This window comes from Streptopelia decaocto (assembly GCF_964273445.1).
Source record: "Streptopelia decaocto genome assembly, chromosome: 1".
In the NCBI taxonomy this organism is placed as follows: domain Eukaryota; kingdom Metazoa; phylum Chordata; class Aves; order Columbiformes; family Columbidae; genus Streptopelia; species Streptopelia decaocto.
In genome coordinates, this window is record NC_138663.1 from 12,429,984 (window position 1) to 12,448,593 (window position 18,610).

General features: G+C 37.7%; 1 protein-coding gene across 2 annotated transcripts in view; it reads right to left on the reverse strand.

The window, feature by feature from the left end:
* GNAI1 (G protein subunit alpha i1) overlaps positions 1 to 18,610 on the reverse strand; it is a 34,147-nt gene that overhangs the window by 14,203 nt on the left and 1,334 nt on the right. For both annotated transcript variants that reach the window (XM_082069035.1, XM_082069034.1), the window contains exons 2-3: positions 492 to 534; positions 234 to 375 (exon numbers count right to left, since the gene is read on the reverse strand). In XM_082069035.1, the coding sequence (XP_081925161.1) occupies positions 234 to 375; positions 492 to 534 (185 nt within the window). The remainder of the gene's footprint in view (positions 1 to 233; positions 376 to 491; positions 535 to 18,610) is intronic.

Here is an 18,610-nt window from a genome sequence, read left to right on the forward strand (position 1 = left end):
TTGGAGACTTGTATCTAAACCAAACAGTTGCCATGAATCAACCCAGTGCTGATTGCTCTGTAGGTCATGTTGTCATGTGAAAACCAATGACATTTAGTTTTCAATCAAACTTTGTATCCTACAAAGATGATGTTTTGGATATCAAGGGATTTCTTCAGGAAATAGTAACAGATAAAAACTGAAAATTAATGGATATTTCAGCTGTATATCTGTGTGTGTACTTCAATACTCACAGCCCTGGTTGGATCACCAAAGTCTATCTTCAACCTCCCCATTGCTCTAATGATAGCAATAATGGACTGAATGGTGTTACTGTAGACAACAGCTTTGTACTGTTTACATTCATCTTCTGAATAACCAGCTTCATGGATAATCCTACAGAACAAAAAAAAAAAAAAAAAAAACACACAACAAATTCTCTATTCAAATTAAAAAAAAAAAAAAACAACAACGAAATCCAACCCTCTATCATAGTATTCCATCATACTTACTTCATTTGTTTCACGATCGTGCTTTTCCCTGATTCACCAGCTCCTGAAAAATAGATGTGTGAAAATTCATTAGTTTTATTAATAAAGTCACATTTCGTTTCTAAACTGCAAATATCTAACCAATTTAAAAACCTTTAACAATTAAATGTTTATTTGTTACAAATCAAGCTTTAATATCAAAATGTAAGTGCCAAGGTGGAAGATTCAAAATCAAAATATTTTAAGAACAGATCATTCAGTTCTAAAAAAAAAAAAATCTGCTTTTCTGTTTACAGAAGTGACCATAATCTTTACCCAGTCTGCTGGTATTTCTAATGCAAACAGATCACCAGTTGTTCACCTTCAAAGAGGTCTGAATCTCAGTTCTTCTAACTGCCTTTTTAATCAACACCTAATCAAAAACCACCTTTTTAAGATCTACACGCTGTATCAATAGTCTTCAGTGTTGCAAATGAACAGGTTCAAACTCTTCGTGGTTCCAGTCCTTGTAACCAAGCCCTTGCAAGAATAAACCAATAGACAGACTGCTTTTTGCATGAGGTTTTCCAGACATGCCCATACCATTCTCGATGCTTAACAAATTAAAAAATAAAAACAAAAAAACCCACGACAGCATACTATGTTAAAATACAAAGCTTACAAAAATAATTAGTATGGCTGTCAGCATACAGGGAAAAAAAAATGCAGGATTTGCTGTCTCAACAACCTTAGTTTACTCTCACTTTCTTTAGTCTGCTTCTTTCTCCAAAAAATTATGGAACTCCTAGAGCTGTGATCGACTTCCTTTAGACAGCACTCTCCCAGCTTGCCTGTGACTTATGCTGAATTTTCCCTCTTACATTCCCTCTTTCTCAATATGGTTTTACAGAACTGAGTATAATCTCCACACAGCCTACAGGTGTTTCTTATGCAAACAGATGACCAGTTGTCCAATTCCAACACAACCAAAGAAATCGCTCTTCTTTAGAGGTCACTGTGACTACAGGAAGCCATTGAATAAGGCTGTATTCATCTTCAAAAAAGGACAAAAAGGGGAACCTGAGGCGTTATGGGACAATCAGCCTCACCTTGATCCTCAGACTAATTATACAGCAAATACCGCTGGAAGTCATTTCCAGACACACGAACAAAAAAAAGGTTACTGGGAATTGCCAGCATGGATTTACAAAGTGCCTAACTTGATAACTTTTCAAGAGGATAGAGCTGGTTTTTGGGATGAAGGACACCAATGGATGTAATTTACTTTCACTCTGATAAATTACATCGTATGGTCCCAATACTGAAAGGAGATTCATTTTTTTTGCACTCCCGAATGCAGAGCTCAACCAGGTTTTCTGATATAAGTATTTGTAAAATTTCCTTCCTTATCTCAGTGTGAATAAGTTGTCCATACAGCAAAATGAGAACTCTTTTAGAAAGTTTTAGACAGAAGCAGTATTAAATATTTCATGTGACAGCTGCATATAAAATTTCAGAGCTAGCTGTACTGTCACAACCAAACCCTACCCAAATTTAGACAGACTTGATTGTATATTTCTCAATCATCTAGTATAGGATGCTATTTATTGCCTACTTCTTAAGTGTCATAACTTGATTTCAGCTTCACTACTGCCAATAACTTGAACAGTCTTATTGGCTCGCTATTTAGATACAATGTGAAAAAAATAATAGAAAGTCATGACAGTGCTGCTCAGATTAGGTAAACAGCAGGGTATCTGTTCCAATTTTTTTTTTTTATTTTGTTTGCTTAGTTTTAAATGAAAGTCTAAACTAACTATTAGGTCAACAGCTGGACAAAGGAAAATTTTAATAACTGATAAGTATTTTTGTCTCTTTTACACACTTTGTGTCCTTTGTGCACCCATTACAAACAAAAAAAAATATGGAGCAACACTTTCTATGAAAACCCAACCTGAAACACAGAATTATAAAGCTTTTATTAATATAGTTCAGTAGGAATATAACTTCAACTAAGTCTAACAGTCTTATTACATCTGCTTGACAGAAAGCAAGTGGATCCTTATGCTTCATTGTACAGACTGACAAAGTGTGGAAGTGAAGCATCTCCAACTTATCAGCAAAATTTCACACAGAAAACAACAGAACCATGTTTTCCCCCATGGAATCTACTGTAATCTGAATGGTCTTCTGCCTCAAAGTTTAATAATCAGGCTCTACCTTCATATGTCAATACCTCCACAACTAGTATTGCTGCTATCCAAGGCAGCCTTTTACCTGGATCCAGCATGAGCTGTGATCGCACTTAGTGAATTCCTATCTAGAACATAAACCCAGGTCTATGACTAACCCTGCAGCACCATCCACAGCATCTCAATCTCAGCTAAATAAGAGGTATTAAATTTCTATTAATTTTTTTCTTTAAGAGCCAATCTTTAACTCTGGAAATAGAAAGAAATAAATCAATGCATCTTCATGTTAAAAAAAACAACCAAAAAAAACATGTAACAGATCAACCTTGCATATAGCACTCTGAAGGAACAAAGTAGGGGTAGCAAAGGTGAAATAAATTTAAGAAACAGCTAAAGCAATATTTGATTCTCTAAGCTCCTACTTGGCCAATAACACAAGAACTTTCTAAAAAAAATATTAACAAGACAGACTAGGTTGTACACTATGATTTTAAGGGTCTTTGCTAACCTAAATGATTCTATGAGCCTATGACTCACTACCAAGAAATTGTAGCAAACATCATTTTAGACAGATTCAATATTCTTTTACTTTCCAAATGGAGAAAGTCTGTGTTTAAAAAGAATTTAAATAAGCATTTTATAATTTGATTTAAAATAACAGGTCAGCAGAAATATTACTTTAAACTACTCATAGCATCTCATGATTTATTATCCCACACACTGCCTACATAGCAAGCATTCCAGAACTACAAATTTCTGAAACAAATGCTTTATGCATACAAGCACAGAAACTGTTGTTTGTAAGCTCAGAGATCTTAACAGCAAGATTTCTAGCTTGTGAAGCACTTGCTCATTGCTTACTAAAGAAATTAATCAAATACCAAAATACAAAGCAACACAAACTTCCCAAAGTTCACAGTATCCCTCTTTGGAAGAAACCAAGTGTTAAGTACAACAATTCCTAATAGCACAAATATAACACTAACACTGAAAAAATTGTGGACTAGATTTCAGAGAGAAAAAAAACACACCACAAAACAAAACAATAAAGCACCACCACACACAGGAAAAAACAAAACAAAACGAAACAAAAACAACCCATACACAAAAAAAAAAAAAACAACAAACCACACAACCACCACCACCACCACCACCACCACGAACCACACAACCACCACCACCACCACCACCACCACGAACCACACAACCACCACCACCACCACCACCACCACGAACCACACAACCACCACCACCACCACCACCACCACGAACCACACAACCACCACCACCACCACCACCACCACGAACCACACAACCACCACCACCACCACCACCACCACGAACCACACAACCACCACCACCACCACCACCACCACGAACCACACAAACACCACCACCACCACCACCACCACGAACCACACAAACACCACCACCACCACCACCACCACGAACCACACAAACACCACCACCACCACCACCACGAACCACACAAACACCACCACCACCACCACCACCACCACGAACCACACAAACACCACCACCACCACCACGAACCACACAAACACCACCACCACCACCACCACCACGAACCACACAAACACCACCACCACCACCACCACCACGAACCACACAAACACCACCACCACCACCACCACGAACCACACAAACACCACCACCACCACCACCACCACGAACCACACAAACACCACCACCACCACCACCACCACCACGAACCACACAAACACCACCACCACCACCACCACCACGAACCACACAAACACCACCACCACCACCACCACCACGAACCACACAAACACCACCACCACCACCACCACCACGAACCACACAAACACCACCACCACCACCACGAACCACACAAACACCACCACCACCACCACCACCACCACGAACCACACCACCACCACCACCACCACCACGAACCACACCACCACCACCACCACCACCACCACCACGAACCACACCACCACCACCACCACCACCACCACCACGAACCACACCACCACCACCACCACCACCACGAACCACACAAACACCACCACCACCACCACCACCACGAACCACACCACCACCACCACCACCACCACCACCACCACAACGAACCACACCACCACCACCACCACCACCACCACCACCACAACGAACCACACCACCACCACCACCACCACCACCACCACCACAACGAACCACACCACCACCACCACCACCACCACCACCACCACAACGAACCACACCACCACCACCACCACCACCACCACAACGAACCACACCACCAACACCACCACCACCACCACCACCACAACGAACCACACCACCAACACCACCACCACCACCACCACCACAACGAACCACACCACCACCACCACCACCACCACCACGAACCACACAAACACCACCACCACCACCACCACCACAACGAACCACACAAACACCACCACCACCACCACCACAACGAACCACACAAACACCACCACCACCACCACCACCACAACGAACCACACAAACACCACCACCACCACAACGAACCACACAAACACCACCACCACCACCACGAACCACACAAACACCACCACCACAACCCACACAACCACCACCACCACAACCCACACAACCACCACCACCACCACCACAACCCACACAACCACCACCACCACCACCACAACCCACACAACCACCACCACCACCACCACAACCCACACAACCACCACCACCACCACCACAACCCACACAACCACCACCACCACCACAACCCACACAACCACCACAACAACCTCCACAACCTCCACAACAACCACAACAACAACCCACACAACCACCACCACCACCACCACCACCACCACCACCACCACCACCACCACCACCACCACCACCACCACCACCACCACCACCACCACCACCACCACCACCACCACCACCACCAACACCACCAACACCACCAACACCACCAACACCACCAACACCACCAACACCACCAACACCACCAACACCACCAACACCACCAACACCACCAACACCACCAACACACCACACACACACACAAAAAAACCCCCAAAAATCCACCACAACACAACTAGATTAAGAGAAGAGTAAGATGAAAACTGAAGAGTTGACAGGGCTGGCTTTGAACCACCATCTAAGTCAGACAAAACAACAGAACCCACAAACAAGTAGAATAGTCTTTTATGTTGCCAGAAGAGAGTACAAGTATGGACATATAAAACTTTTAATGGATGCTTGTCAGCTTTTCAGACTGTAAAACAGGAGACTTGCACCAGATTAACTAAACCACACACACACGTGAAATTTAAAAGCAAAACACATTGACTTGTCCCTTGTTGGATTCACTTAAAGTCCAGTTCTTGCAACACTCCTATCCAGTCTTCTGTCAGACCTTAGTTATTTCCTCTCTCCTGTCTTGTGTCCCCATTCCCCCTGTTTGAAGACACCCAGGAGCTTATCATCATCATCATCTTGTATTCTTCTAATTATGGAGCAGCTGCTGCCACTGACTGAGTTTATGTTCCTTTTGCCCTTCCCAACTGTTTTCATGTAGTCAACCAAAGGCTGACAGTACTCATAAAGTGGCATTAGTCTTGGAATTTCTGTAGCTACCGGAATTTGAATGTGCTAGGAAACTTTGAAAGAGTTCAGAAAGAAACTGTGTGAGTAGTAACAGGAAGAAAATATTTTAGTAATTTAGCCTTGTAGTAACAGAGTGTGAATCCCAGATTATATCACTGGTTGAAACCACAGGAGTGACAGATTTTAGAACAACGACATTGACTCAGATAAAGGATCTGAGATCATTTGCAAGGTTTTGGTAGCTGCATGCTGGCTTAATTCTACAGAAGCAGCACCACTTAAGCCTGTAAGCAATTGTTGCTTTTGTAAATTACCTAACAAATCAAAAACTAATTACAACTAATCATTTCTTTCCTAGGTCTTCAGTATTACTCTTAGTAGATGCTTGAAATCAACAGTGTACAAAGTGGTCTATATATGATATATAAAACATAATTTAAGAAAACATTAATATAACATGTTACCACAAGAAGCAATCGCATATTAACTTCTGTTAGCATCCTGTGTGTTTATTTAGACATAGACCTCCAATAAACTGCTTTAAGTTTCATAGATACCTAGGCTATTATTACAGTAAACACATGAGCAAGTGATAAAGACTGTATTGGTTTAGCATTGAAACAACTAAGAAAAAGTATGGTGTTATATTCAATATAACCTCTGGAACTCAATAAATTCTAAAAAAATAAAGCTTATGGTGAAATGAGCACACACCCCATTTTGCAAACAGTAAGGTAACTTTTATTCGCATCTTTATCTCCAGAAGTATTAAGTTACCAGCTATTTCAAAATTTATATTAGTGCTTAATATTTTTTTATGACAAAGGTTTTATGAAATTTCATTTTTGCTTAGAATTTAATGCATGACACCTCAGCAGAAATTTTTTGTTATGTGCAATTTTACATACAACACACTCAAATGTGTGCAGCTTCTGAATACAAATAATAGCTAGCTCTTCAAAACTGTTCTTATATTTATATTCCTCAACTGTTTCAAATTACTGGCTGTGCAACTATTGCTATATAGTAGGAACCTTTTACCGTTATGTGCATCACTTACATCATAATCATACTGTGGACTCATTGTCTCACTATGAAGGAAAGACTCAATACAATCCCAAGTGTCACATTTCAGAAACTCTGTGAAACATTCCAAAGGAAATATGGTACCTGTGAATTGAATCTACTTCAAAAAAATATGTATCTCAATGTGTATCTCTTGAGAAGGTACAAGAGATCTCTTACACAGTATAATTGCCTTACAGAGGGGCAGTTCCATTGTACTTTAAAATCTGAAGCATGTACTTCAATTAAGATATAGGCACAGCTTCCTTTGTGTGAGATGCCAAACCCAGCACGACTGTGACAAGCTGAGACTCAAAGTTGTGGAAATAAACCTCTTATGTCAGAAACTAAATAAGGGAATGGATGCACATTTAGACATGAAAACCACATAGTAATCATGTTTGCTGCCTGACAACTATATGCCACATCACCAGCAGCTACAATGTGTGTGGCTCCAGGTTTAACCAACACATTGATGCTGATAGCAGCTTAGTAAGACTATCAGTTGACTACACAAATGTATCAGTGGCCAGCCTCCAGTGCTCTAAAAGATCTGAGAATCTCTTCAAAATTCAAAGTCCAGAAACTTGTTAGTGCTTCTAATGGAACTTCGTTAATAGCAAATAACTGATCTTCTCTTCAAAATTAAAATAATATTTAAATTTGTTACTTAAAAAAAGTAAAGTGGTTCTCCTATTCCTTACATAGTAGTAGGCTCAGAAACAATTACTACATAATTTGAAATTATAGTATGAAAGAACATTAAAGATTTTCCAAAACATGAGTTTGAGTGGATATTGTATACGACCACACTACAAGAGATAAATGCTGTGTGCTCCAGAGAGAACCACCTCCTTACACTCTTACCAAGACAGTTATTATCAATTTCTGCCAACAGAGTAAAGCATATCTCATCCAGACCTTCCAATTATATATCTAATAAACCTCTAGAAATCCAGAGTGCCCTGACATTTTTCCTGACGGTGTGGCTGGCCTTCATGACCTTTTACTTTTCACTGAGCTATAAATACAGTGGGCAATGACTGTAGGTTCAGTGACTGAGATACCAGTGAGAATTTTTACTTCTAAGCAGACCATTATCAATCACAATCAAATATACTTTACAAAAAATTCCCCACTGCAACAGAGGCATACTTTATGCAGGTTATTCCAGTGGAAAGATACAACAACAGAACTTGAAATTCACAGCATATTTCTATCCGAGGATCCACGGGCAATTCAGAACAACACCACTGTTGTATTATCTACAATTGGGGCAGATTTGACTGTCCCTGCTATTTCATGTTACGACATAACTATACAAAGAGTTGGGAAAAATCAGAAAGCAAAATGTGTGTGTTCCTAGCAAAACAGGAAATAGATCTTACACAAATCTCAACTGATTTTATTCAAAGCTCTACTTGTAACACCAAGGCACTATTTGCAAATGAAATAAATGTGTACTGTAAAAGTTTATGCCAGGGCAAATGCAGTTATACTACAAGTTAGTCCACTATTGTAAAAGTAGCACAATAAACTTCAGTTCACATTAATTCTCAGTCTTCATCCATGTCTAACTTAACAGTGTTTTTCATCTTGTAGCTTGAGGACTAACACCCACAAAAATAGGAAGAATAAGCACATTGATAGGTGACCTAAATTCATTGCAAAAAGGTCTCCACCTCCACCAAAAATTTTTAAGGACTTACAAAGTGACACAGACTGAAGTGTTAAATGAAACAATCTAGCCACCCAGACTGATCTTTTTCAAAAGCAAACATCTTTAGAACTCTTATTTGTATTTGAATCAGAAAAGAATATTCATGTGTATACTCAACTATATTCTTTTGTTACATGCACATGCATTTTCCACACAAAGTTACCTATAAGCAGAATATTATTTGTGGTTAACAGTACTAGAAAAAAAATCTGGTTTTTGCTGTTTAAACAGACTGTGTATTTAACTGGTCAAAAATTAAGCTGAGAAAGCTTTGACGCATATAAAAATTTTAGTGCATTCAAACAGGCAGTTGCACCCAATAAGCCCAGAAGGAAGGAATAAGATACCTACATAAAAAGCAGACTGTTAGGCCTCAAACAAGTATGTTGTCAAAGCCTGATCTAATCTAACCCCAAAAGGTACTATGTTCCAGATCAGCACAGAGAAAATAACCTAAGCAGTCTCTCATCTAGGAATTAAATGACAGCCTTTGCTAGCGAACACTGAGGTACTAAAGCATATTAGAAGGAATCTCTGTCAATGTCATTAAGAGCTTTAGAAAGCATATAATGGTTTTGCTAAGAGTTTATTGGATTTATTAAGGATCAGTAACTGAATCTGCATACAGCTGAGCAATCTACTTTCAAAACACTTCAAGACATATTTAACCCATCAAGAACACAGACAACACTTATATGAGACTTAGAAGCTTACTGTCAGACCACTCTTATACAGTACATCACTGGTAGATTCTGACATCAATGAGCATTCAAAATAACATTTAACTAAATAAAATCTACAAATACTGAAGGCACTTGTCTTGTTTATTCCCAATTTTGTTATTGCAAGACATTTATCTCTAGTCATATCAAGTTTTAAAATTGCATTCCAATACTACAATTGCAATGTATTCTGTTTATAATATTACTACAACTTCACTGTTTTAACCAGAGACTAATATCTCTGTTCTCTTTACTCTTTGGACACTGAGCTGGTAGTTATGCTGCTTGTCCACTACCATCTTGCATTCTTCACAAAGTGCTAGGTAGAAGAGGACTCTTTTGAGCCAAGACTATGACTTATAAATTAGACTAGCATAAAGAAACCTAAGTCTGAGACTCCTTGGGCTTAAAATTAAAATAAACTCCTACCTCCATTTTCTAATCAAGACAAAGCAACACACTCCTTGAGAAAGACTGGCACCATCTCTTTTTCCAGCAATAAGGCTTTCACAAAAGTGGGTTTTGAATAGAGTTTAACATGTCTACCAACTGGACCTCGCAGGTGAACACAATTTCACATTGTTCCTAATCTGATTCTGTGGTAAACTGTGACACAAAAATGCAGAAATTGACAGAATCCTGTTCTGCACCCATTTTCCCCTCCACCCACTGCTATGCATTTCCACTACTCCACTTGCATAAAGCATTTATCTCTGCTCCCCATCGTGCTTTTATTCAGGTCTTCACCTGTCCATTATGAAATATCAGTTAAATGGACCATTCTAGCAGCAAACTAAGTCCAAACAGGTCAGTCAATTTGACTATTAAACCAGCACAAAATTGCATTAAGCTTTTAGAAGTGCCACGCTGTAAGAACACTTTCCTTTTTAGCAGCCCAGGGCTTCTAGAACAGCTCAATTGCTTATTAGACCACATGCACTGCTTGTTTCCAGCATTCTGATATGGATTTAGAAAGTAGGCAAGAACCTCTTCTGTTTTACTGGAAACTATTAAAAAACCCCAGATATACATAACATCCTTACGATTGTGATGGGTAACAAATTTCATTATAAGCTAAACAACTACAACAGCTTCATCCACAAAAAAAGAAAAAAAAAAAAAAGAAAGAAAACAACCCCCACATACCACACACAAGCACCAGCATGTTGTATGCAATAAATTGTTTTATCAACTTTGCAAAAGGAAGAGGGGATACAGGTAACCATTTGATTCCAACAGTATTTTCTTTTCAAGAAACAGACTATATTAAACTTTAGAAGATACTAAAAGTCATAAACTGCTTCACAGCTTGAAGAGGTATTTTCATTACAGTACATTGATTTCTTCTCTAAAAGCAATCTGTTTAGAGCAATGATTGTAAAGACTTCCTGTCCATTCTGGTTGCCTAGATACTGTTATATTGCACTGAAGATTTAATCAGGTACCTTTGCTAAGTATATTACACATTTCAAATGCAATACTACATTTCTAAAAAGTATATACAAAGAAGTAATGAGGTACAGTTTATTTCATAAATTGAAGCACTGTATATTCAAAAACTATTGATTTCTTTAAATAAGTAGCTTTACAAAAAGTATTTTCTAATTTCAGTATCAATTTATATGGGTACATATAATATTGCAGTTTACATGCATCTCTAAATATAAATACATAGCACCCATATAAACATATAGATACTTGTTAACACCGCTACTTGATATACTAAGCTGATACCTAAACATACAAGAAATAGTGTTACTCAGAGCTTCAATGACCTTTCAATTACCAAAGGAAGGAAAGCAATTTATTTGCCTACCATACACTTAACAAATCTCTTATTTAAAGAATTGATTCTTAAATGCTCTATGTCAATTACCCCCATCAGTTGAGATCCTGAAAGAATAACATCAAAATAAATTAAAAAAAAAAAAATCACACAGAAATACAGTTTTCAAGGAAGTGGCTGGCCATCAATTAAAGCAAAATGAAACAAAGTCAGAATTTGACCTGAACAGTTAACACACTTTCAAATCAAGGAATAATGCATATGGCTATTGCAACACTAGGTGACTTTTAGGCCATTTTGTTGGGACAGCATAAACAGATAAATGATACTTTACCTCCTGTTACATATTCAAGCTATAGATAATTCCAGAGATTTTGAAGCTGGCTCCACAGCTTTGCAAATTCCAAGGGCAAAGCCATGATGATGGGCAACATCTTCCAAATCCACAACTCTAACTAACACTTCTAACAGCTACACTGTGAAAGGGTTTTGAGCAGTCACAAACATGGATAATTAGTCTATGACATCATAACCTTCCTTCATTTCCCACCCTGATTCTCATTAAAAAAAAAAAAAAAGTTATTTTGTCTTGTCTGCTCATACTCAATGGACAAGGAGAACAAAATACATTCAGCATTAAGAAGAAATTAGTTCAAATATTTCACTGCAAAGGCATACATTCCTAGTTGTAATGGTTTAACCCCAGCCAGCAACTAAGCCTCACACAGACACTCACTCACCCCCCACCAGTAGGATGGGGGAGAGAATCAGAAGGGTAAAAGTCAGAAAACTTGTGGGTTGAAATAAGAGACAGTTTAACAGGTAAAGCAAAAGCCATGCACACAAGCAAAGGAAAACAAGGGATTCGTTCATTACTTCCCATGGTTAGGCAGGTGTTCAGCCACCTCCAGGACAGCAGGGTTCCATCACACACAACAGTTACTTGGGAAGACAAATGCCATCACTCCAGACATCCCTCCCTTCCTTCATCTCCCCTTAAAATATATACTGAGTATGATGTCACATGGTATGGAATATCCCTTTGGCCAGTTGGGGTCAGCTCCCCTGGCTGTGTCCCCTCCCAGCTTCTTGTGCACCTGGCAGGCCATGAGAAGTTGAGAAGTCCTTGACTGCTTAACAACAACCGAAACATCAGTGTGTTATCAATGTCATTCTCATTCTAAATCCAAACCACAGCACTATACCAGCTACTAAGAAGAAAATTAACTCTACCCCAAACAAAACCAGGACACTAGTACAAAAAGTGTCTTAGCAAAAACAGATTGTCTTAATCATCTAATACATTTTAATATCTTAATTATCCTTCCCCTCAGAAATGTCACTATGTTGAGCCACTTCAAAAACTGCCTTTTTCTGAATAGTCACTCAAAACAGGGACACTCAAGTTCAAAGTTCTGATTTTTCCAGCTGCTCTCTGTATACCTTACCAGCTTAAATACTTTTCAGATAAAGAATCTCTCAGGTGCAGCCAAATAAGTTCCATTTACAAAATAACAAAACAGCAATTTACACAAAGCCTGAGATAAGAGTAGGACACTGAGCAAACAAAGGCAATAAATAGGACAGCTGATCTCAGTAAAACTGGACAATGACTAAGACTCAACCTCAGAATAGCAAGTTTCATCAATGCCGGTTCTCCTATACATATCATATACAATAACTTTTAATAGCTAATTATCGAGTCAGTTCAGACCTTTTATTTCTGTGTTTCCATCGCAGAAAAACTTCACTCTTAACATCTTAATTATCTCTTTTCTACTTCCAGTTTTCTACCTTGACATTTGCCAGATAGTGTACTACAGGAAACAGTGCAGACATCCGCCAAGCTCAGCAGCAAAACTCACTTCAAAATTTCATGCCCTCTGAAGCCAAACTCATCGCTTGGTTTCAAAATATTTAGCCAGACTTTATGATGTGCCGACTACCCAATTCTTCCTTCTCAGAGAACCAAAACAACTAAAGGGTAAAACGTGGCAGCAAAAGAACAATCCACTTTGGCAATATGATTATACAAATCAGTGCTGCCTAAGTCTTTAATAGCACAAAGCCCAAGTTCAAGTTGTGCCAACACAACTACGAAAGGAGCTATACTGTAAACTTCAGTTCTGAAGTGAGTTAAAAATAACTTCACAAAAGGAGGTTAGCTTAAATACACAACCATTTCAGTAATATAATTTATAAGACTGAAGTAAACTGTCATATTAGCACAATTATGATAAAATAAACTGTGCTGACAGAAAAAGTAGGAAGAAAAATTAAATCAGTGTATTACAGAACTTATGTATAGTCTTGAAGCACCACTGATGCTGGGAGTGAATGGCTTACCAAAAGATACCTTACCAGAGCTTTTTTGGTCTCTAATTCAGGAGAGGTGGGGGAAGAGGAGAAAAAACAAAAAAAACCCAAACCCAAACAACAACAACAACAAAAAAGGACACATTACATTGTTTTTAAAAGACAACTTGAAGAAAAATTAATTCTTAAGTTTAATTTTTTTTTTAAACTCTTAAATATTTTTTAAAAGCTGTAGTGCCTGATGCAAAAGATAAGTTAAAGCACCTTCAATATATCCATAACTACACTTTTTAATCAAGAGACAAAAAAGCAAAGTTGCTATGACTGGTATTATGACATAGTACAAAAATGTACTGTTTCTCTTTGGCCCTTCCTAAAACAAGATGTACTGAAGCAGATTTTTTCCTAGAAACATTAAAGAGTTAAAATCATGATACAATCATAAACGGTGACTTTATAAAGAAACCTGCAAAATGAAGATTTGAAATAATGACCTGAAATGACTAAAAATTTGTACGCCAGCAAAGTCTGTACACACATTAAAGAGCATTATTATGATGTTTTTATAATACTCCAACAGTCAAATAGAAAGAAACAAGCATAAAACAACCCAAACAGTAATTCTACAATCACAACCGTAACCAAGCGGCTGTGTTTTCTGTATATCCATGAGCCCTACTTCACAAAAGAGGGATTATTAGGCTAGCTGAATATAGTAATTTTGACTTTGTTGTTTGAAATTATTGTTGTATTTAGTACAAAGGCTTGAGGATTTCACTGACTTAACTAAAAAGTCAGATATAGAAGTCCACATAAATAACACCCTGATTGCCAGGGTCCAATTGTACCATATCAAAATGCAAGAGAGCTCCTAGTTCAGAACTGTTGCAAAATCTAAGCAGGCAGATAAAGTTGGGTGCAGGGTAGAGGTGGCAGACAGACAAGACAAACAAGAAAAAAAAAAAAACACACTTTTAACATTTATTTTAAGTATCACAAAACACCTTTTAAATAAGAGTTGAACTTTGTAAATATCTATAGATGTCTCTGAAGGTGACACAAGAAATACTTTGTCAGAAATGTTTTAGATGAGGTTGGCATAACTTATAAAGATGAGGTCAACATCTCTGAAGAGCGCAATACTTGTTTGTGAGAATAAGGCTTTTTTGAGAGCTCCCATAAATTCAGACTTCTAAAGTCTCTTTTGTCTGCAACTATGGAAGGCAACACTCTGGAGGAAAGACAAGGGAAGAAATGGTACAAGCAACACTGTTGGTTTTTTTTTTTAACCAATGTGCAGCCAGGTCTGGAGAAGGCAGGTATTAGCAAGGACTGTGAGGATCATGCTGTTGAAAAGATGAGTATGCAGTGGGAGACAGTTGACTGAGCACACAGAAAGATACAGGTCTGCAACAAATGAAGAGCAGACAGGAAAAAGATTTCAGAGATGTGAAGATTTAGGAGAGCAACTGAATAGAATTGTTCTAGTTACTGCCTTAAGGAACAGGAAGAACTGCAATGAAAACATTAAGAGCAGTACTCTGTCTTAAGTTAAAAAACAGGTATCTTTAAGAACACAACCTGCCAGTGTTCCAACATGAATCACAAGGATCTATCCAGGAATGGAAAAGCGGTTCTGTTGGTCATGAGTATATCGGTATCCAATGACTTTAAATCTGCAAACGTGATTATCCAGAAAGATGACGCATAATTACAGTTGTCAAATATATGGTCTGTAGCCTCCTGGATCCCAGGATGCACTCCTAAAGAATGTTTAAGATGTATCCATTGCCTTTTTCATTCAAGACACTAAGAACCTGAACAGTGAATTTGCTTTATAAAGTGAAGAATGTGATATACCACAAGACAAAGCACCAATCCTATAAACCCGTGCTGCCAGTTTGAATGTATTCATAAGACCTGATGAGTTAACCTCATACCAAAAGGCTTTCTACTAAATGAGGTACTGCCTGTTCTCCTGCAGTTGGCATAAATTCAGTGTTATGTGCTTTAGCTAATTCAACAGAAATGTACTTGCAAATCCACACCTGATCTGAATCATGTATATTAATGCAACACACAGTCACATAGAACAACCATCTCCCAACATAAGTAGAACTACATTCATTCTGCAAACACCACCAGAATTTTGTTGAACACTAGAAGTTAATTTGAGGAACTATGGAAAAGAAAAACAACTTGGGTCTACTGCTTTCTCTAGCTGGAAGCTAGCCAAAATATACATTGTTTTTCAAAAATCTCGTTCACGCTAAGTATATGAGTTTATCTACAAGAAATAACAAAAAATACAATAAACCAAAATATTCCTTTGAACAATTAGAAAACAGAAGTTTAGGAACATCTTGACACAAATATTAAAGTACTTCAGGATAAGTACTTTTCTATGTTAAATTACTAGTGTTGGACAATATACTAGACTGCACTTACATTTTTTGTTGAGTTCCCATGAAATTTAAGTATTTCTTTGTCACACGTTGATTGAAAATAGTTGTAAATGAAAGAAGTAAATTTATTTAATGATTTTAAAAAATAAAATCACCGAATTCCATGTATAAACAGGCATCTTCCATTTGGCTTACAAACTGTATGCTCAAATTCAGCTTACTTCTAATAATAAGGACAGCTCTCAGAAATTTTCCAGAAAAGGTTCTCTCTTGCTGTTGGTATAGAACATCAAAGTGCATCGAATTACAAGGTTAAAATACTGTTGCCCATGGATAATGTTCAGAATCTAGTATTTTCATCCCAAGACCTGATGCACAAGTTGCAGTCAAATTTGTACAAAATGATGCATCTATTTAAAGATATGATGAAAGAAAGTAGATAATCCAGGCCAACAGTATTTTGCACACATTAAATATGTCTGCTTCTTCCTAGAGACAACAAATTATAAATCTCACCCAAATCAGTTTTATTGTTCGCAAAGTCATGGTTTAGATGCAGCAATGTCACATCTATCTCTTAATGAAATCACTACAATTTCCTGCTTTAGAAAAACCGTTAGAAAAACATATAATGGAATAAACTAAATTTAAAGGCTAGAAATAGATTGATTTTATAAACACACCTTCCCTCAGTTGAGCATTGTAGTTCACCTAGTATCTAGTAGGATTCTCCAATCACCACACAAAAATATAGGTGCTTTTATACATGCTGGAATAAATCTGTCTTCCTGGGCCAACAGATACACAGCTACATGCTCTTCTTCTACATAAGCAAGGTATTTTAGCTGCCTTGCAAACATTGCATTTTCCTGGCAGCAGACCACAATTTGTACTTTTCCTTCCTTCAGTATCTTTTTAATAGAACAAGCCCATATATAGATGTAGGTGTACAACTGAGTAGATTATAAACTATGACATACGGGCTGAACAAGCAACTGGGAAAGTGAGCAGTGAGAAGAAAATGACTCTAGTGGAAGTAACTTTAAATAGTTTTACCATCAGATAAAGCATTCACATAACATTTAAGACATCTGACACAGTCACAAGGAAAAGGGAAAAGTAACAGAAAAAATTTTCTTTCCAGACATGTGAAATAAACAAATGCATCCATGGGTGTATATACAAAACCTCATTTTGAGTTCATTAAACATTTAGGTAGTTTTTGTTTAAATAATGACTCAAACACTGGTCCTAAAATAAGTTCACATGCTAGTTTTCACACCTCTTTTTATATGGAAAGAGGAAATATTAAACCAAGTGAGCTACAGCTCAGAACACGATTAGAAAACATATGTATTTGAGCATTTGTTCCATATACTAAGATCTCATGAGATTATAGCAGAAAAAACTTATTTTCATCAAAAGCTTTTCAGTATTATAAACACAGAATTTCTAAAATAGAGAAATAAAACATCATAACATAGGACAGATATAAGAGCATTAAAGAACTGAAAACAGTGACATAACCCATTCTCAAGTTTAAAGCATCTTTCTATAAATGTGGACTTTATCCATATCCACGGAATATGATGAAAGATATGAAGACAACTACCAAACTACATGTACAAGAAGTTCCTTACAGAACAGCAAAATTCTGGAAAATAATTTAATGCCTTGCTAGAAGACAAGGCACCACCTTCAAAGAAGAAAGTAACATCTTCTGCAGTATCACTACTGATCACACACAGGATAACCTCTCCATGCAACATTCTGAGGAGTCCAAAAGTGTACAGGAACAGGCACATTACCATCCAAAACCCTAACACTTCCTAGAAAGCAAACCAAAAATGAAAGCCTTAATTGTTTCCCTCACAAGCAAAATTTAAAACCTATAAACACATTTTAGGACATTTGCTTTTCCCATACTAGCTTTGTTTCATCTCTTCATCTACACATGAAAGCTCTACAGTTCCCTGTGCCTTTCTGGAGCTATTTTAAAATTTTGCAACAGAAATAAGTCATTTTAGAGGTCTACTACAGTGTTTGTAGTGAATAGAAAACTGTAGATGAGCAATCCAGCAAAATCGGTGTCAATGAGAGTAAGAAACTGGTCAGTAATTGTAAAAGTTTGTCTTAAGCTGTAGCTCTGGGAGGTGAAGGGCAGCAGGAGGAAAGCTGCAAATCAATAGTTTTTTTAACTCCAGATTTGAAGGATCCAGTCTGGCTTAGCTATACAGTATATACTACAAAACTCCCTACAACAGCAATACAATGCAAATCTTGCAGTATCCAGCTCTTGTACAGTAGCTTTAGTCCTGCAAAAAAGGTACTTCTAATTAAAACCCTTGCTTCCTT